This window comes from Notolabrus celidotus, chromosome 6 (genome assembly GCF_009762535.1).
Source record: "Notolabrus celidotus isolate fNotCel1 chromosome 6, fNotCel1.pri, whole genome shotgun sequence".
Lineage (NCBI taxonomy): Eukaryota > Metazoa > Chordata > Actinopteri > Labriformes > Labridae > Notolabrus > Notolabrus celidotus.
In genome coordinates, this window is record NC_048277.1 from 4,041,342 (window position 1) to 4,063,702 (window position 22,361).

The following is a 22,361-nucleotide window of genomic DNA, read 5'->3' on the forward strand; positions in this document are numbered from 1 at the left end:
CACATATTAACCTCATATTTCAAGTCGCCTTGTATATTTTAGCTAAATGATTAAACGGTTAGCTTTCTAATGCTTATCATTACATGTTCCACAAGGATCTTTAACTTTCTATAACTTTTCATTTCATTCATAATAATTAAAACAAATCAATCACAACAACATGATGTATAAACGCTCAGTTTTGTCCCTGGGTTTCTACATGGTGTTAAAATATCTCATTGTGTGTAAACAGTGCAGGGCTCTGGGAGTGGACCATGTCAGGGTCTTTTATGTGGTGGTATTGATCGTCTGTGTGCTGCCGCTGTGTTCCTCTGTTAGCTCATCCCTCACTGTCTCTCCCTGACCATCCTCTCTTTTCCTCCATGTTATTTAAACACTGCTTGATTTGATTTTACTGCTGCTAAGCTATTACTCCTGAGAGTGTTGTATGTTATGGACCAATAAAAGCTGCTTATACTTAACCAGAGTAAATCTACGTACATCGAAACCCTTGTGTGCTAACATTGCCATTCCTTCAGCCTCCTTTTTAAGAGAGCTGATAAGGCACATGGTTAATGTTGTATGATTTTCTACTTGGTCACCACAAACCACATTTGCTGGGATTAATAGATGTAAACCAGAAGTAGCTTAAATGAGTCAACTCAGTTATTGCAAAGGACTAAACGAAGAACAGAATAGTAAACATTTATCTGATATATATTCTGTGTTACATACAAAAAGATACAAGAAAAAATAACATTGATAAAATCTCATTTTGCTGTGTTGAGGCGTTTTTCAACCGCAGGGACTTTACCCCTGAACTACGTGTGTTTTGACCGGTGGACCCAGGGTCTAAATTTAGTTCAGGGGTAGATAATCTCCCCCCTGAAAAGCCCCTGCTAGGGGGCTAGTACTTTTCACAGGTCCTTGGCCTTTCGGGGGTCAAGGTCTGCAATGCTGAACGTGTCTGATTGGTAGATTACCTTCAGTGTTTTTATTCCGCCCGCCGTCCAAAATAACATCACACACATCTGTGATTCACTTGATTTCTCTTTCTTTCATTAGTTTTTATTTGTTCTATCTTTTTCGTATGTGTGTGTACTTTTCAAAAGAAGAAGCTGTGATTCTCTTGATTTAGCAGCTTGTAACAGTAGTCTTCTCTTAGCCCACCGTGAATGCGTCTCTCCCGGTGTTACGGTTTTAAAAGTGACCCTGTAAACTGGAGACCTTCAGCTGAACGTGTCAGTGTTTGTGGAGTTTACACAGCTGTTGAAACACAGAGGGAGTTCCTGGGAATGCAAACTAGTTTAGTTTTTATTAAGATTTCAAAATATCCTCATCAGATATTTAATGATCGTCTAAAGACGTTTATGAGGGATGCATCCGGCTGAAAGTCTCCAGTTAACAGGGTCGCTGTTTAAACCAAAACACCAGTCGATCTCTGCCTCGGCTTTTTGAGTTCAAAAGGATTTTAAAGCCGTGTTGAAACGTCTTTGCTACTCGCGCTTATCTCCTCTCACGTGTTGATTCAGTGAATCCATCTGTGATGAAATATAGCACCATCTAAAACAGCACCAGCTGAGTCTCTTCATGCTAACAGGCTAACTGTTGTGTTGCTCATAATGATACCTGCCTGTCCGTCTGCTTCTATGGTGTCATCTGTGATGAATGGCATTCGTCTTTGTTATACTGCCCTCTACTGGTCTGGTGGTGTAGTGCATTTACTTTTTTTTTCTCCATACGTCACTGACCTGATTTGCACAATCTACCTGGGACTTCGGATAATCGGCGAATAGATGCCAATATTATCGAATAGTGTTTTGGCTAGAAATACCCATTCCTACCGTATATGGTGTTTTATCTTGAAAGTGAGTAGATGTTTCATGTCATCCTCGTGCTTGACTTCCTGTCCAGGTCGGTATTCGCTGTTCAGCCTGATGCGTGTAATGCAGCTGGTCAGCCGGGGGAGCTCTAAATCTTTTGGCTACACAGTCAGTGAACACTTGTGCATCCATTCTAAGATACAGGTGAGGGGAGTTAGATGTAGTCGACTAGTTTGATTACACAGAGTCAAAATGTCCAGGTTGAACTGTATAAGAAGTTAAGTCAACCTCAAATAATTCATGTGATTTCTCTTAGTTTAGTCTGCTGTTTACTCTGAACTCACCATTCAGTTACAGACATCTGTTTATGATGGTTTGCATAAAGTTGAAGTGAAAAAGGAGGATAAAAGATCACCAAATGTCTCCGAGCCGAGCGTTGAGAAAGCTTTTACTGGGTGGCCTGTGTTTGTAGTGGTACTCAGGGCTATTTATGAATGAAATAAAAATGTCATCACAGAGAAAAGGGTCGGTATAACTGCTGCAGAAACACTGTCTGCCCTCCAGGGTACGGGCTGTACGGGCAGCAGTCATGTCTGTTCATGGCCCTCTAGCGAATCGCTGATTGACAGTCACTTGTTTGGCTCCAGATAGAGAACAAGCAGCCTTCCCCAGATCTGAAGCCTTAATGTCACCTTGTAAAAGTCTGTGTGTGAGTGTGTGTGTGTGTGTGTGTGTGTGTGTGTGTGTGTGTGTGTGTGTGTGTGTGTTTGCGTGGTGGAAACTGTGTCTTGTTTCTGATAATAATGATAATGTAACCACACAGACTAAATCATGTAACATTGTTCGAGGGAGGCAGAGGAGGGAAGTAATTTTACAGCTCCACAAATAGCTGTCAACCAGGCCCACAAGGCCAGCGCAGTAAAATATAATGTACGTTTGAAGCCTGCAGCCTGATTCAGACTGTGAGGGGAAAGATTGAGTGACAGAGACTGAGAGAGGAGAGTGAAACTGTCTTAAAGAAGATGGGATCCAGAGTGATGGAGTACCCTGATGGCCGATAACAGGGGAGAGGAGAGAGGGTAAAAGGAGAATGACTCCCATAATTCCTGCCTTTTTTTCTACAGTTCAGTCTGTCCTGTCACTCTTTATTTTCAGCAAATTACTCTCCCGTTCTCGCTCTGTCCCTCTGTCCTCTGTGAGCCTGTCTGTCTGTCCAGCTCTCTTCTGGATGTGTAATCTCTCTGTAATTTCTCTCTCTCTGTTCTCATGGGTTTTTGAGACGCACAAAAACGGACCAAGCTGCTGCTTATCTCATTTCCCAGCATGCTCGGGGGTCTATTGTCAATCACCTGGGCCTTCTGACTGTCGCACATCAGCACATCTCTGAGGAAGGGCATTACATATGCACACAATAGATGCAGGAATACAATCAGACCCTCACAGGAGGACTGCTGGGACTGGCCCAGCACTCATTTTACCTAAAATGTACTTATGGGCCTCGAGTCATTTCAGTACAGGCGGTGTAGCAGTATACAATAGAGGCACAGAGGTGGTTTTTGAAGTGAATGTTTATACAATTATCTTATAAGTGTTTGTTTTTATCTTTAATCTAAATCAGTCAATCAATCTGTATTTATATAGCGCCAAATCACAATATATGTTATCCTCTTTCCATCAGAGCAGGTCTAGACTGTACTCTATGTTCTGTTATTAACAAAGACCCAACATCAAGACAGGATCAGATCCAGTCCCATCTTACAGACAGGACTCAGTCTGATCTCATCTTAATCCACCATGAGCAGAGCACTTTGCAGCATTTAGCAAGTTACAGTGGCAAGGACAAACTTCCTTTAACAGGCAGAAACCTCCAGCAGGACCAGACTCATGTTAGACACACGTCTGCTGAGACTGTGTTGGAGAGAGGGATAGAGGGAGATGAAGAGAGAGAGAGAGAGATGATAGTGATGAGACGGATACTAGTAATTGTAGCAGCTGGAGTTTGGCACATCCACAGCAGCAGAGATCCAGAGGGACCTACGAGACAAGGGAGCTCAGGGACTCCAGAAAGGTCTATGGTTAGAAACTTTAATGGGATAGGAAGAGTTAAAGTAAGAGACAGGCAGAGAGAGGAGATAGAGGGAAAGACAGGATCCCAGTGTGTCAGTCTAAGCCTATATCAGCATAACTAAGAGCTGGTCCAAGCCTGATCCAGCTCTAACTATAAGCTTTATCAAAAAGGAAAGTTTGAAGCCTACTCTTAAAAGTAGAGAGGGTTTCTGCCTCCAGGACCCTGACTGGTAGATGATTCCAAAGGAGAGGGGCCTGATAACTGAAGGCTCGACCTAACAGGCTATTTTCAGAGACAATGTTTCCAATCGTGTCAGCATCACATAATAAATTGTGCCTATTTTCATAGATGTTTCATGGCCGTAGCTCCTTAGCACCAACTAAATCTACACTTTTAGTGCTTCATTTACACTCATGAATACTCCCATGCTGTTAATCTCTATCTTCAGGGAATACAAATGCAGGAAAGCTGAGAACAGTCAGAAAAATGTTACAGACACAGAGAAAAATGAAACTTCATACGTGTGATGGGCATGTCAGTAGTCCAACAGATAGCTGTGGCATCTCAAGATGGAACATACGATGTGTTCAAAATGAAGTAAAACAAAATGCCATGAAAGACTTCATTTCAAAGCATTGCTACACAGTTTCAGTGCTCTGTTATTTCAAAGATTTACACAGTTATACTCCTCGTTCCAGTTGCTGCGTATTATAAAACCATTAAAGGAAGAGAGGGGGGTTACTGTCTCACTGTAACTTTTTAGCGCTGACTAATTTTCAACAGAGTCACTGGTTGGTGGAATTTTTGGAACACAGCCTTTGATCGATAGACCCAATACAAGGCTCCAGGGAGTACATGGCTAAGTAGACAGCTAACAGTTTTCAACATGGATAAATAATCACAAGAAGAAATTAAGTACAGATTCATTTTTATAATACATGCTGCTGTTAAGGCTTAACTGTAAGAAATAAGTCTCTGGAATGCTGATCTTGAAGACCCAGAAAACCATACTCTTCCGTGTTGTGCAACATTGCAAACCTAAGAGGATCAATCTTTGGAGTATCAAGAACGTGGACTTGTCAGAGACAGACTTGTCAACGTCCATGTGGGAGAGAGCAGTTTGTTGTATTAGCAGAAAAGTTGCAGAGATCATCAAAAATGCAAGGTCATGAAAAATGTGCTGATTAGTGAATTCTCTTTATTGCAAAAGTTGAACTTCCAGAAAGGACTGAGAGAGGTTTAAGGATCACAAACACTAGCTTTTAGTTAGTCAAAGATATACAGATTAATGTATGACTTTATGAGTTATGCAACCAGGTATGTACCTGTCTGTGATAACAATGGGGGTCAAGTTTTTGTTCCCAAAACTGTTATCTTGACACAGGGTGATGTTCTGGTGCAAATCCACCAAGCAGTCCGGTTTGCTTCTGTACAGTGTGGTACAGTTTGGTACAGTTTGGTACAGTTTGGTACAGTTTGGTGCAGTCTGGTAAAGTTTGGTACAGTGTGGTATGGTTTGGTTCAGTTTGGTACAGTTTGGTACAGTCTGGTACATTTTGGTACAGAGGGGTATGGTATGGTACAGTTTGGTACAGTGTGGTACAGTGTGGTACAGTCTGGTACAGTTTGGTACAGAGTGATACAGTGTGGTATGGTTTGGTACAGTTTGGTACAGTCTGGTACAGTTTGGTACAGAGGGGTATGGTATGGTACAGAGTGGTACAGTGTGGTATGGTTTGGTACAGTTTGGTACAGTCTGGTACAGTTTGGTACAGAGGGGTATGGTATGGTACAGAGTGGTACAGTGTGGTATGGTTTGGTACAGTTTGGTACAGTCTGGTACAGTTTGGTACAGAGGGGTATGGTATGGTACAGAGTGGTACAGTGTGGTATGGTTTGGTTCAGTTTGGTACAGTTTGGTACAGTCTGGTACAGTTTGGTACAGAGGGGTATGGTATGGTACAGTTTGGTACAGAGGGGTATGGTATGGTACAGTTTGGTACAGTTTGGTACAGTGTGGTACAGTGTGGTACAGTCTGGTACAGTTTGGTACAGAGTGGTACAGTGTGGTTTGGTTTGGTACAGTTTGGTACAGTCTGGTACAGTTTGGTATAGAGTGGTACAGTGTGGTATGGTTTGGTACAGTTTGGTACAGTTTGGTACAGAGGGGTATGGTATGGTACAGAGTGGTACAGTGTGGTATGGTTTGGTACAGTCTGGTACAGTTTGGTACAGAGTGGTATGGTTTGGTACAGTTTGGTACAGAGTGGTATGGTTTGGTACAGTTTGGTACAGAGTGGTATGGTTTGGTACAGTGTGGTACAGTTTGGTACAGAGTGGTATGGTTTGGTACAGTTTGGTACAGAGTGGTACAGTGTGGTATGGTTTGGTACAGTTTGGTACAGTGTGGTACAGTGTGGTACAGTCTGGTACAGTTTGGTACAGAGTGGTACAGTGTGGTATGGTTTGGTACAGTTTGGTACAGTGTGGTACAGTGTGGTACAGTCTGGTACAGTTTGGTACAGTTTGGTACAGTCTGGTACAGTTTGGTACAGAGGGGTATGGTATGGTACAGAGTGGTACAGTGTGGTATTGTTTGGTGCAGTGTGGTACAGTTTGGTACAGTCTGGTACAGTTTTCCACAGAAAAGAGTTCAGACACATTTAGCTTCTGCTTGTTGACACCATAGACCGTAAGGTGAGGTAAAACTGTTAGCTTCTGTTCACATCAAAACAATGTGGCTAAAACATTAGCTTTGGTTAGCATGCTAAATCATCAAAGTTGTGTCATTAGTTTCTTTTTAAAGGTGTGTGAACCTCAGAGCTTAGAGAAGAAGGAGAGCTGAATGAGGACAGTTTCATGTTCAATCCACCGCAACAGACAGAGAAGAATCCATCACCATGGAACGATCACTGACGAGGAATCACTGGGACTATTTTTAAAAACTGTAAACAGAAATCATTTAAATCAATAAAATAATCTTTAATCAATGTTTTTAACAACGTGCTTGTATTTTAAGTTAGTAGACGGGTAATATGCGGGATAATGTATGATTAGCATGTTATGGTTAGCTGCTTGCCATACATTATGCCTTACTTGTCATGATAGTATCATTTTGTTTTCTTCTTCTTCTTCTGTTGAGGTTTTGTTTACCACTTGGCTTCTTTCGACACGTTTATGCTGCTTGACTTCAGGGTCAAAGACCAGAGCGCAAACTGCTGTGCATGAGCAGAACAGCTATAGGCCAGCTAGGGGCTAATTTAGTTTATACGTATAAGAGAAGATTGATCACGCAACAAATGATCTAGGTACATTAGTCCGACTTCAACAAACATTACTAAGTGCCATTTCAGTCAGACTGACATGTTAACATTTATTTTAAAAGTCCAGTTTTAGTCTTACTAACACAATAAATCATTTCTTCCACCTCTTGTAAATGTACTGACTACATGCTATTTAAATCAAGTCGTAGAGTATCATTCTTGGTAACTGCTTGGCCCTTGTTGCATCTCCTTCCCTGTCGTTCATGTCTGCCTCTGTCCTGTCTAATAACGGAGAAGATAAAATGATGATTGTCTTAAATCTTGCTGAAAGGGGTCAAAAGCCGTAAAATTAGTACTCTGTGTTTTTTTTATTTTCCTGTCAGAAGTTCATTACACGCTAATCAGATGCTAAAGGACCATTTTTTTTATCACCCTTCTCCTTTCATCAGGTTACAGATGGTAATATCTTTAACCATTTCATTGATTTAAAGATAAAAACATTGTAAACAGCTTGCTCACATTTGTTTAAACTTTAAAAAACATCTTGACATTATTGTTCCATCTCCGTTGAGTAAATCTGCATGTGCTAAAGCTAACGGAAACACACAAGCCAAGTGTTTCTCTGTATTTGCATGTGATAGTGTTGGCACACTGTGCATGGTGTGAAGCAGGTAAAGGTTATAGGCAGCAAAGTGAGTCCACGTGAGCTGACCACTCGATCTTTTCTGGGCTTGGACTCTGCATGATGATATTTTAATGTCTCTCACTAAATATAGCTCCTTAGGGCAGGGGGGATACACACACACAACCAGACACAGAAAGCTAGAGTGTGTGTGTGAGTGTGAGTGTGTGTGTGTGTGTGTGTGTGTGTGTGTGTGTGTGTGTGTGTGTGTGTGTGTGTGTGTGTGTGTGTGTGTGTGTGATGGGGAGAAAGGTGGGTGAGAACGCAGCTCAGGTCACTAGAGGACACTAAAAAAGAAAAGAAAGGGGGAAGTGAGTGCTGTGATTTAGAAGAGCAAAGATCCACTCCTCCAGCTCATAATTGATGTGAGGTGCTGGATGCCAAATGTCTGTTCTGTTGGCATGCCAGCAAGCAGGAGAGACAGCTGAAAGTCAAGAGGGAGACAGGTAGGTGAGCAGGGAGCTGATGATTTAGAGACACTGGAAAGTCTGCACGATCTGGGGGCAAACAAGCTCGGGCTGCCCTCATATGGTCATCAAATCCAGTTCAGCTCTATTTAATCAAGAGGGATTCAACTCAAGTCAATTCAGTTAAGATCAACTGATTAAATTCAATAAATACATTCATTTAGGGCTGGGCAATATGGAAAATTATGTTATCAGGATAAAATATTTCATATCAGTCCACATCAATAATTATCATGTTTAAAATCAAATTATTATTTCATTTAAATGTAAAGTCAGATTTTTGCTCCTGAGTGAAGTTAAAGACAGTTTGTTAGTTTGTATCTGGATTTAGTTTCTGATGAACTTCTTGAATCTATCATTTCTGACGGTGCTAACAGGAAGCAGGTCTTTAATGTAAGATGAGATTTTTGTGAAGTTTTAGTTTGTAATTCTTATTTTTCTCAGGCTGAGATTATTTCCATAATTTGATTTACATTTACAACAAATATTACAGTGTAAACCAGCGTAGTCTTAAAGCTGATTTATACAAAGGCGTTGAATCAACGGCGTAGCCTACGCCGGAAGTCTGCGTAGCTCCCGTACCTACACAGAGGCCTACACATGTAGCTGACGTGCACCTCCTTCAAAATCTAGAATCGACGCGGACCGCAAGCCCTGTGATTGGTCTGCTTGGCGGCATTTTACTTCCTGTATTTACAGCGCTTCCGGGATCCCGGACATTGGCTGCACATCAGCCGTGTATTTCATCTCCTCCTCTCTATTCTTCATGTAATCATGTCTGTATGATAAACAGCAACATGTATCAGCTGTAGATTAACATAACACGCTCTGAATCTCTGTGGAAAAGTAAACAGAGATCGTAGCGGGGCCGGAAGCAGATGATCAACTATCAGAGAGACCACACTGCCCTCAAGTGTTTCGGCAGCGAATTGCTGCACGACACGGACACATCAACACACAAGTATGTGGGGCTCATGTCCGCGTCAGACTCTGCTGCGTAGGGGAGACGCAGAAGTATAAATCAGCCTTTAAAGAAGAGTTGTTCAAAGGCTCAGTCACAGAAATAAAACAGGCTTCTTCCCTCATTGCGTTTAGATCTCTCTTTTATCAAAGAAGGAGGCCTTGTGTGAAATATATCCATGGAACAGTTGCTCTCAGGTCTGTGAGAGGAAGTGAGTCTCTGCTATGTGATAGTGAGAGAAATGTCGAGTGGTAAAGTATGGTGGACACAGTAAAGCGTCTTTCCCTCTGATGTCCTCCTCTGCATACAATCCAAGCTCTTTGTTTTAACTCTTGGCACTCATTAATCTCACAGACACATGCTGCTGTTTCCTGGAAAAATACCTGATTAATCCTGTGCACGCTACCTGTCAATCATCACTTCAGGATAACAGACACGTCAAACAACAACAACCACACAAGCTGTTTAATGTAATAAAAGATTAGGCTGCAAAAAGGTCAAAATGAGGACTCTAAATTTGAGAAATGTGACTGTTTTGGCTAAATCAGTAAATGACTGATGGGATGCTTGCTAACATCTTGAAGGTAATAACACAGGCTGTCAGTGTTAACCTGGGCCAACCACGTCCAAGGTCCAGAATTAAGGCACCTGTTTGCAGTTACAAAGTCTTTCTGTTGCCGCCCTGATAGAAAATAAAACAACCACTGAGCTTTTAGTTTGAGCTAACAATGAAGGCTGATTCATACTTCTGCGTCACCCCTAAGCAGCAGGGGCTGGCGCGGACATGAGCCCCACATACTTGTGCGTCGATGTGTTTGTGTCGCGCAGCAATTCTCCACCGAAACACTTGAGGGCAGTGTGGTCTCTCTGATAGCCGGTTTCCTGTTTCCGGCCCCGCTATGATCTCTGTTTCCTTTTCCACAGAGATTCAGAGCGTGTTATGTTAATCTACAGCTGATACATGTTGCTGTTTATCATACAGACATGATTACATGAAGAATAGAGAAGGAGGAGATGAAATACACGGATCTAGGAAGTGCTGTAAATGCAAGAAATACAATGCCGCCGAGCAGACCAATCACAGGGCTTGCGGTCCGCATCGATTCTACGGGTTGTTACATTTCTGAGGAGGTGCACGTCAGCTGCGTGTGTAGGCCTCTGCATAGGCATGGGAGCTACGCGGACTTCTGGCATAGGCTACGCCGTCGATTCAACGCAGAAGTATAAATCAGGCTTCACGAGCTAAGCTTACAGGTGCAGTTTATCCGACTGATGTCAGCATCTTAAAAAATGGCAGAACGCTATTTTGGGGAATGAACCACAGACCTGTGCGGCTGTGGCTCAGTGGGTAGAGTCTGTCGTCTCTCAATCTGAAGGGTGGTGGTTCGATCCCAGCTCCTGCAGTCACATGCCGAAGTGTCCTTTGGCAAGACACTGAACCCCAAACTCCTCCCTCTGTTGTTCAGCGGTGTGTGAATGTGTATGAATGAGATTAGCTAATATTGATGGTCCTTTACTGTAGCAGCCTCTACCATCAGTGAGTGAATGGCTGAATGTGACGAGTAGAGTAAAAGAGCTCTGAGTGCTCAGAAAGAAAAGAGATATAGAAGTTCAAGTTCAACTGTGGATGAAACTAAATCAAAGTTGACAACTCTGATCAGCCGTATGCTTTACTGTCTAGGGGATTAATAGCTTCATCCATACAGGAACTGAATGAGACAGACAAAGCAACCAAACTGGAACTCCTGAAAACTGCAAATGCTGTCGCGTTAACCAGGAATCCCTAAACATTATGTAATGGGAATTTCTTGTTCAGGCTATGATGTCAGCGTGATAGATGAAATAAACTCATGGAGAGACAAATGATTGTCTTTTGTCAAGTTTTATTATCAGCACTCTCGAAGTCAGATGTCCTCTGCCCCCAGAATTGTTAGTTCAAACAGTATATAGAAAAGAATCAAAATAGGTGTGGTACATTGACAGGAAGCTTCTTCAAAAAAGGTAATATATCCTTTGGTCTAACAAAGAACATTGATGGGTAGAATACAGAATCTGTATTTAAAAAAAGCCTTCTGTGTACGACCTTGGAGAACTGCATGAGACAGTTCCTATCAGTCTTACAGAAACACAGAGAAACACAAAGCAACAGTTTATTCATTTACCACCAGAATACGTCACGAAAGAAGGAGTTATGGGAATACAAGAGATCTTACTTCTTATCAAGCTAAAAGCCTTCTGTGTAGACCTTGGAGAACTGCACCTGCAACAGTTTATACAATCATTTTCCACCACAATTAACTACCGCTCACTGCTGCTCGTGTTCTTTTCTCTGTAGTGATCAGTAACTGAGAGATGCTCTCACAAGCTCTGCTGTCCTTGCCTGGATTTCGGGACCAGATCTGTTATTAAAGTAGCCATGTTGTTTAGCTAACCAATTTAGCATGCTAACAAAAAATGATTGCTTTGATATGACATTTAAACATGTAAACTTGGTTCTGAAGAATCAATCCCTGTTATCAAGGGGTTTTGACCAATCAGGGTCAAGTATTTAACACAGCTGGGTGATCAATAAGTAAGTAATTGGTTAAAAAAACAAACACTGTATTTCACAGCGTGAGCGCTTTGAAGTAGGGATAGGCATTTCAAGCCAAAATACTATTCCATAATCATTAGCATTTATTCAACAATTATTCGAAAAATCCCCCCCCCCCCCCCCCCCCCCCAACACACACACACACACACACACACACACACACACACACACACACCTGTGCAGTAAACGTCCTGTTTGTGTGGCAGTCTCGTTAACTGCACAGGACGAGGTGCTGCTAGTAGCGTGCACTGACAGCGTCTGTTGACATTTTACAGCCATGCTCAGTCTCTGGAAATATGTGTATAGTGGTGTGAGATTCAGAAACGGAAAAAATCGCTGCAACTGTCGCTGGTGATGCTTTCTTCTTCTTTTGCTATTTAATGCAGTTAGCATTCTTCTTCTATTTGTTTCAAGACACTCTGTAGACACCATATGGCGGGAAGACTGTATCACAAGCAGGCACCAGTAAAAACGATGAAAAAGTTTATTTTTAAATGAGAAAGTATTAGTGATGCACCGAAAATTTTCAGCCGAAACACTTTTTTCACCAAAACAACATGGCCGAAACAGAATGTTGTGATGATGCAAGCAAATACGCGTCTGGATTGCTTTGTGCAAAAGAGAGTCTTGGCTGCATATAGCGCAGATCAGGAGCTCCCCGCGACATTCACTTCACACCAGTGGGACTTAATAGAGAACATTCCCTCTCTTCTTGCCCCCTTTGAGCAGCTAACTAAAGAGATCAGCTCCTCTGATGCATCTGTAGCAGACGTTCTTCCTTTAATTGCAGCACTAAATCGTCTTCTAAGCAAAGAGGTTGAGATGGACCACGGAGTGGAAACAATGAGAAGTACACTCTTAGGGCCTGATCTACTAAGATCCCAAATAACGAGCGCTAATTTGCGTGTGCAAATAATAATTTTGAACATGCTATTTCTGGGCGTGTTGCAGGTGATCTACTATGACTGCGTGCGCAAATGATAACAAGTGCAAAAGTGATGCGGACCGCCCTTTAATGAGTATTTTGCGTGTGCTATCGGCTGTCACCATGGAGAGTTTGAGAGAACAGAGTGGTCTTAAGGGATAAATGAAGTTGGAAGACATGGAGTTTGAGGTCTTTGTGGAGGAGGGAAATAAACACAGTGGTGAACTCCAGCAGAGACATCTCAGCGTTAGAAACACAATTTGGGAGGCCATCTGTGAAAAGGTGAATGCTGTGAGAAAAAACAGAAGATCTGCCGATTAAATAAACGCATCTACTCTACTCCAAAATGCAATCAGTGTTTTGATGGAGTTTAGAGAGCAATTTGATGAGGCCTGTCCCTACTTTTATTTTTTAATCTTCCTGTCAACATTGCACCTTCTGAGCGCTCATTCTCCAAGTTAAAACTAACTAAAAACCCCTTGAGGAGCACGATGGGACAGAGTGGACATTTCATGTTATCTATTGAGAATGACAGAGCAAAGAAAATGGACATACAGTGCATCGTGGACAAGTCCGCGGAGCTTAAGGCTCCTTCAAATAGTGGTGAGTAGGCCGAGTACTTCATGTTGATTTTTTGTTTGTATGTGAAGATGTGGGCCGCTGTGCCAATTTTACTAAACTGTATATCTGTTGATACAGTGACCTACTGTGCTCTCATTATATGAAAAAGTTAAAGTGGGTGTCAGAATGATGCGGTCGCTATCCGTGGTGCTGAACTGCTTTGAATTTGTGTTGTTTTATTTATTTATTTGTGTTGTTCTCTTGGTTTGTTAGACTTCTTGTCCGTTTGATTGACTTAAAAATGACATAAACTGTGTGTAAAAACTGTAGTAATGCTTGTAAGCCCCGCTGTTGTGGGCATGTTGTAAAGTTATGATGAGCTTTACAGTGACCGCAGCCATGTGTGCGTAACGCTGTGCCAGTTTGCACCTGCCTTTCAAACGTGCTAAATATAGACGCAAAAATACCGCTCTCTATCTGCTTCAGGTTTGATAGATCACATTGCGTGTGCTAAATGATTACATTTGCATCTCCTCCTCCAAGTATTTTGCGCGTTCTGATGATCTACATGTATTCTGCATATTCATGAAGGTAAACACGCTAAATGAATAGCGAGTGCTATTTTGCTCATTTGACAGACGCAATCCTCGGTGCTCCCGGTTAGTAAATCTGCTTTGCGTGCGCTATCAAGTTTGCAAGTGTTTTTATACACGCAAACCTTTAGTAGATCGGGCCCTTAGAGTCTGTCAGCACACGTTTCACTGAGATCTATTCAGATCCTCTGCACTTCATCACGACTGCACTTGATCCGCATTATAAAGATCATTACTTGGATGCGGGAATAAAGCAGCGCGCACGAGAAATGATCCAGGCCGCGATGGATGCGGAGAAGCACACAGCGCAGGAAGGAGAGGGAGAACAGAGCGCAGAAAAGAGGACTTGTCTCTCTGACCCAGATGAGGGGCATGCACCCTGGTTGTCTGATATGTTCAATGAGATCCTTGATTTTAGTGAGGTTAGCACACAGTCAGAGACAGAAATGCAATGGTAGGGGAGACCGGGGACAGTTGTAACAATTTTGACATTTCTGTCTAGAACTTTGAGCTCCTTTAACCCAGTGTGTCCAAACTGCTATACAAACTAGCTTCAAGTGTCTGCTAATAAATGGCCTAGAAAATGCCAGTGCAACACAAACTGAAAATGCATGGCTTAATCTCAAATCTAAGGAGTGAAATGTTACAACTGTCACGGTCTCCCTACTAATAATTGGCATAATCATTTATTTCGGTATTTCGGTTTTCTGTTTTCGGCCTTGGTTTCCTCATTTTCGGTTTTCGGTAGAATTTTCATTTCGATCCATCCCTAAAAAATATATAATATAAGTGTAATGTGAGGGTTTGATGGATCACTCTATTAATAAGAAACAGCAGGATGGAGACGGATAACTTTTTTGAAGCACTTTACTTTAGGCACACTGGATCGGCATAACAACACTTCCTTGTCACTCAATCACATGTCACAGAACCAACCAATGAGAGGCCAGGATGACCGAGCTCTAGGTAAATGTAACCACAGAAGTACATTCAACACGTTTGGTCCAAACTAGATGACGCTGTAGAAATAATTATAACAATGTACATACACCAATAATAGCTTACATAAACTTGTATGTAAATAGTTACCATATAAATAATATAAACATATTTTAATCTTGACTCAAATTCCGAACTGTCTTTCCTATTAAAGCTTACATAAGTAACTCTTCGATTTTTACGAAGTGAACGAATATTTGAATATTCTAAAATCATTAAGAATCCCTACTATGAAGCTATTACTAGCTATAAGTCATGGTTTCAGAGATCATAAAGTATGCTTCATTTTGGTTTTTTGATTCCCAAATCAAGACACTGTTGAGAATTGTTTTATTTTAACCTTCAAACTGTTTTTGAATGCAAAAAAAACCCTGAGTTTTAAACATGTCATTCAGAATCAGATTATTTGTGAATAAGAACTAAAATTCTATGGCTAATCATGATCACAACACCTGATGTTGACCGCCCTAGTGATAATGTGTCAGTGTGTAAACTGATTTAAAGTTGAATTTCTCGTGGTTCTTCTTCGTGACAGATCAGAGATAAATGACATTCATTATTGTCTAATAAAGTAGGCTGGACTCGTCGGTCTGAACATCATGGCGTCCAGGGAGCACTAACAGGTCTTCAAACTTTACTTCTTAGTGCTGCACGGTGTGTTGTACTGAAACGACCTGGTTTACAGCTTTTCAGACTGTAACATCAGGTCATGTGCTAGTTCAGGATGGGTTAAATCTATGTTATGTTGCTTCTGAGAGGCTTTATAAATGAGCAATAACCCTATATAATGAGCTCTGCAGCTCATATGGAGGCAGGGGAGGTTATCTGAGCAGTGATGACATGCTCCTCTCTGATCCAGTTAAAAGCCTTGCAGCTGCAGTTTGTGCTGCAGTCCATGCAGAGAGTTTTGGCCTGAAGCAGCACTATGATGAGGTATGGATCTAACTTTATCCAGATGACCTCATTCTTTTTTTTTTTTTTTTAAGGTGAAGGAAACAGGATTGAACAACCCTCTCCACTTGATTATTAAAGCTGGGGTCAGATGTGGACTTTAGATTTAAATCCCTCACAGTCAGGCTAGAACTATTGTGTCTCCTGAAGGACTATGCAGACTTTAGCCAGGTGATTAATCTGTGAGTGCTTGCTGGTTGGATTTGTATTCCAGGTATATTTGAGGAAGAAGAAGAGGAGGAGGAGGAGGAGGAGGAGGAGGAGGAGGAGGAGGAGGAGGAGGAGGAGTGGTGCTGATGTATTGTTTTCAGACAGAGCATGGAGATTCTTGAGATTTAATCTGAAGCGCTCTGCTGGAGAGATGCTGGGTTTATTTTCAGGGGGGGGGGGGCAACTGAGGACGGATGGGTGGAAGGATGTTCTTCAGTTGAACAAAAGAATAACGGAGGGGGGTCATAAGAGGAGAGAGAGAGAGAGAGAGAGAGAGAGAGATAGAGTGGGGGGTGGGGGGGGGAGAAGAGAGCAGGGTTATGGGAGTTTGTTCAGGAACTAAGCTGATTTGCAGTCAGAGCATATGTCTTCTGTCTCTTATTTTACCTTGCAGTATACCCTCTGTCCTCATGTGCCGTATCTATCTATCTATCTATCTATCTATCTATCTATCTATCTATCTATCTATCTATCTATCTATCTATCTATTTTAACTGTATTGATATTTGTATACAGATGAATACAAATAGGAGATGTATGCAGTATAATGATCAGCACAAACAGCAGATAAAAAACACTCTTTTAACTGAGTTTTATTCCATCTTACTTTATCAATTTAATTTATGGTTGATTATTTCATTTTTATTTACTTATGACAGTTATTAATTAGATCCTATCATTTTTTATCTTAGAAATGTATTTTATTTTGGTGAGTTTTAACAACTAATTTTTCGTACAGTGTTTCCTCATTAAGATATCATGACAGCGTTTCCTCAGTTCATTCAGCAACTTATTTATTATTATTATTATTATTATTATTATTATTGTCATAATTCTAATTATTATGTTATTTATTTATTTATTTTTTGCATATATCATGTTCTTAACCTTACATTTGGATTGTTGGCTGGGTTCAGGTTAGGGGGTCGGGGTTAGGATTGGGATGGGGGGGTCTTCTTATTTTTTATATTGTGTTACAATATCATTGTATGAAAAGTGCTTTATAAATAAAGTCTGATTGATTGATTGATTGATTGATTGATTGATTGATTGATTGATTGATTGATTGATGAAACTCAAAAAGAAAGTGTGTGCGGAGGTTTCTAGGCGTTGTAATGAGCTTTTTCACCACCTTGAGACCAGCTAGTACCATCCTTTTCTTATTTTAGCTAGGGTTGGTAGTCAGGGAAAACTAGCATGAATTTGAATGTAGCATTTCCTCAGGACTCCGTCTAGTGTCCTCTTAGTTCATTATTTCTATTTTCTTCTGGGGTCAGGTTACGTGCTTTGATGGGGCACAGGATTGGACAAACACATTTTGGGACTCATATCCAGGATATTCATATATGTAGTTTGTCTATCAGAGCACATGGTCAACAATACTATCAGCACTATCTGCAGCACACTCTGAGGGCCCGATCTACTAAAGGTTTGCGTGTATAAAAACACGTGCAAACTCGATAGCGCGCGCAAAGCTGACGTACTAAACGGGAGCAAATGGGATTGCGTCTGTCAAATGAGCAAAATAGCACTCGCAAATCATTTAGCGTGTTTGCCTTCATGAGTATGCAGAATACATGTAGATCATCAGAACACGCAAAATACTGGGAGGAGGAGATGCAAATGTAATCATTTAGCACACGCAATGTGATTTATCAAACCTGAAGCAGATAGCGAGCGCTGTATTTGCGTCTATATTTAGCACGTTTGAAAGGCAGGTGCAAACTGGCACAGCGTTACGCACACATGGCTGCAGTCACTGTAAAGCTCATCATAACTTTACAACATGCCCGCAAAAGCTGGGCTTACAAGCATTACTAAATGTTTTAGTCAATCAAACCAAGAGAACAAAATAATAATAATAAAACAACACAAATTCAAAGCAGTTCAGCACCACGGATAGCGACCGCATCATTCTGACACCCACTTTAACTTTTTCATATAATGAGAGCACAGTAGGTCACTGTATCAATAGATATACAGTTTAGTCAAATTGGCACAGCGTCACACATGTTCACATACAAACAAAAAACAATAGGAACTAGGCCTACTCACCACTGTTTGGACGAGCCTTAAGCTCCGCGGACTTGTCCACGATGCACTGTATGTCCATTTTCTTTGCTCTGTCATTCTCAATAGATAACATGACATGTCCACTCAGTCTATTCTGTCCCATCGTGCTCATCAAGGGGTTTTTAGTTAGTTTTAACTTGGAGAATGAGCGCTCACTGAGCTGCGCCAGGCAGCTCTGTGTAACTCCTCATCTCGTGCTTGCAGCAGTGTGTGTTGGGGTGAATTGACTCAAACATGTTCCCATGTTTAAGCTGGTGAATCTTTGGGACAGTTGCTGGATGATGATATCAGGCATTAAAAACGTTCACCCGAAAGTTGCTCCCTGGGACAGTGAGGCGACTGTCTTCATCCAAGTGACGCCTAACTTTTCTAGAGCAAGACTGGCAGACTAAGCCTCATCAAATCGCTCTCTAAACTCCATCAAAACACTGATTGCATTTTGGAGCAGAGTAGATGCGTTTATTTCATCTGCAGATCTTCTGTTTTTTTCTCACATCATTCATCTTTTCACAGATGGCCTCCCAAATCGTGTTTCTAACGCTGAGATGTCTCTGCTGGAGTTCACCGATGTGTTTATTTCCCTCCTCCACTAAAACCTCCAACTCCATGTCTTCAAACTTCATTTATCGCTTAAGATCACTCTGCTCTCTCAAACTCTCCATGGTGACAGCCGATAGCACACGCAAAATCCTCGTAAAATAGGGCGGTCCGCACCACTTTTGCACTCGTTATCATTTGCGCACGCAGTCTTAGTAGATCACCCGCAACACGCCCAGAAATAGCACGTGCAAAATTATTATTTGCACACGCAAATTAGCGCTCGTTATTTTGGATCTTAGTAGATCAGGCCCCAAAAGCTTAGAATAATGTTCAATCAATCTTTATTTATCTAGCACCAAATCCCAACAAATGTTCTCCTCAGACTCTTTCCAAACAGAGCAGGTCTAGACCGTACTCTATGTTCTATTATTAACAAAGACCCAACATCAAGACAGGATAAGATCCAGTCCCATCTTACAGACAGGACTCAGTCTGATCTCATCTTAATCCACCATGAGCAGAGCACTTTGCAGCATTTAGCAAGTTACAGTGGCAAAGACAAACTTCCTTTAACAGGCAGAAACCTCCAGCAGGACCAGACTCATGTTAGACACACATCTGCTGAGACCGAGTTGGAGAGAGGGATAGAGGGAGAGATGTTAAAAATTATTGTATTAAGTATGTGATTAAGAGAGCAAACTTCTCAGTATACCTACCAATAATCAAACTGTACAAAAGACACCCAGCCCAGTTAAAAAAAAACACAACCATAATACTGATTATAATCCCATATCTGTGTGCTCTAATTCAGATTATCTGAACTCTTAGAATTGTGCGAAAGTCAGACTATTTTAGAGGACTTGGTGAAAGAGCTGTCAAAAGAAGTAAACATAGAATCTCTCTATGCATGTTAAACACAAGAGTGTACCAAGAAAGTCATCCTGCATATCCAGGGTGGCATCAAGCCAGCCATCTGGTCCTGTGGTTTGGTCTCACCTGACTTCAGTTGTTGGTCAATCAGGCCTGATTAAGTATCATACTTCATATTCAAAGTGTTTAAAACCTTCAAATAGGATCATACAAAAAACCTTTGTGATCAACTCATCGTGCAGAAGAAGAACTGCAGTCCTAACAGTTCTGACCACAATATGAATTCTGTTTCATTAAACAGAGGCTCATCCATTAAGTTCTTTGGTGAAAACAATGATATCATAGGTACGTATGTATATGATTTATCTCCTGTTGGATCAGACTTTAGACTTCTTACCTGAGATGTGTTTTGTGTTTGTTGTTGGCACAAACAAAAACTAACCACTCCATTTACTGCGTGTAATGCAGCACCCGGCTCTCCTTACCGCTCCCTGCTGGGTTTGATATGCTGTCCAAGTCTGAAACTGACTGTCTTCGATGCATACTGATACATGTTTCTCTCTCACTCTCTCTCTCTCTCTCTCTCTCTCTCTCTCTCCTCTCTCTCTCTCTCTCTCTCTCTCTCTCTCTCTCTCTCTCTCTCTGTGTGTACCTGCCACTTTAGATGATGTGCTGGCGAGGGATGCCGGTGAGTGTGTGATCTGTCTAGAGGAACTGCAGCAAGGGGACACCATAGCCAGACTGCCGTGCCTCTGCATTTACCACAAAAGGTGACACACACACACACACACACACACACACACACACACACACACACACACACACACACACACACACACACACACACACACACACACACACACACACACACACACACACACACACACACACACAGAAATGAATCATTGCCTGTTATATAATTTTGCACTTATTTTAATTAAATCCACTCACTGCATGGTAATGGAAGCTTCTCTTAAAGATGGACAGGACTTGTTGTCTTTGAACTGGAGGTTGCTCATATAACATCTCTGGACAATAACACTGCAGCCTGTAACATTAACATAGTTAAACATCTCAGTCAGGTAAACTTACTGACAGCTCAGGTCATTATGAGAACCTAAACAGACCAGGCTGCAGACAGCTGAAGGCTGACTCTCTAGAGTTCTACAGCTGAGTGTGAATGATCCAAGGGAAGGTGTTCCTACAGAATTTTTAATCTGTAGATTATCTGTATATTCAAAAATGTTAGTATGTATTATATGTCTGTTTTTATTAAAAGCACAGCCAATTTTTGCTGTTCACTCCTTTAGCACTCACCATCACCTGAACATCTCCTTCCTGCAAACAAAAACAACCATAAAACTGATCTAACTTCACACATGTACAATTAATATGTCCTTACAACTCTTAGTATGGATAGGATAGGCTTTTTATTATCATTGTAAAAAGAAATATAACAATACTTTATTCTGCAGCATTTCAAACTAATAAAAAATACTTAAAATACTTACATATACATGTAAAAATATAAATATAGATATGTTTGTCGCTTTTAAATAAATTGACAGTTATGAAAGTTATGAATAATAATGAATAAATAAATAAATAAACATTTACGGAGTGAGTACATTAACCCAACTCATCTCGACTCATTTTTATTTCTATATATATAGCACCTTTCTTAAGCATGCAGCTCAAAGTGCTTCACAAAAGAACAGAGACAGGAAACAAAAGCAACAGCTAAAATGATACAAGGCTAAAACAAGAGAGAGGAAAGGGGTGTGAAATACTTTAAGAATAAAGATTAAATAAAATGAATTAGAATAAAGTCAGTCAATTAAAAAAAATCAAATAAATACCAGACAAATAAAGTAAAATATTTTAAAAAGAAGAAGGTAGAATATAAATAAAATAAATGAATAATGATGCTAAAACAATGGTCGTAAAAGTAATAATGTAGTCCAGGGCTAAAAGGAAATTACTCCAAGTTAAAAGCCAAATAAAGTTACTTTAATAGTATTCCAATAAATAAACAAACATCAACAGTATATGACAGAGAGACAGCTCTGGTGCAATAAGTGGATATGTACACTACCAGTCAAAAGTTTGGACACACCTTCTCATTCAATGTTTTTTATTTATTTGAATTATTTTCAACATTGTAGATTAATACTGAAGACATCAAAACTATGAAATAATCTGGTTTTGTCATAATCTGGATTACAACAGTAGTCAAATAGGGCTATCCATTGTGTACTAACCCTACCTCTGAACAACACAACTGATGGTCTCAAACACATTAAGAAGGCAAGTCATTCTACAAATGAACTCTTGACAAGGCTCATGTTCATTAGAAACCATTCCAGGAGACCACTTCATGAAGCAGACTGAGAGAATACTAAGAGTGTGCAAAGCTGTCATGAAGGAAAAAGGGGGCTACTTTACAGAATCTAAAATATAAAACATATTCTGCTTTGTTTGACACTTTTATTCATTAAATAATTCCATATACACTACCAGTCAAAAGATTGGAAACACCTTCTCATTCAAGGGTTTGTATTTATTTTAATGATTGTAAACACTGTAGGTTAATACTGAAGACATCAAAACTATGAAAGAACATATATGGAATTATTTAATAATAAGTGTATGTGCTGTTACATTAGCATTAGCATTGTAGCTTCTAATAAAGAGGTTTTTTCAACAGAGTTAAAAATGCACTTTATAGATAAGTCTGGTTTGTATTCATATTTGTGAATTTTATCTAAATTAATTACTTTTATTTACTGTTCATCTGTTTTGA

At 40.7% G+C, this 22,361-nt stretch overlaps 1 protein-coding gene across 1 annotated transcript in view; it reads left to right on the forward strand.

Annotated features, from left to right (window-relative positions):
* Positions 1 to 22,361, forward strand: part of znrf1 (zinc and ring finger 1) — a 102,436-nt gene that overhangs the window by 75,027 nt on the left and 5,048 nt on the right. Inside the window, exon 3 of the mRNA XM_034686699.1 lies at positions 20,223 to 20,328. Within this exon, the coding sequence (XP_034542590.1) occupies positions 20,223 to 20,328 (106 nt within the window). The remainder of the gene's footprint in view (positions 1 to 20,222; positions 20,329 to 22,361) is intronic.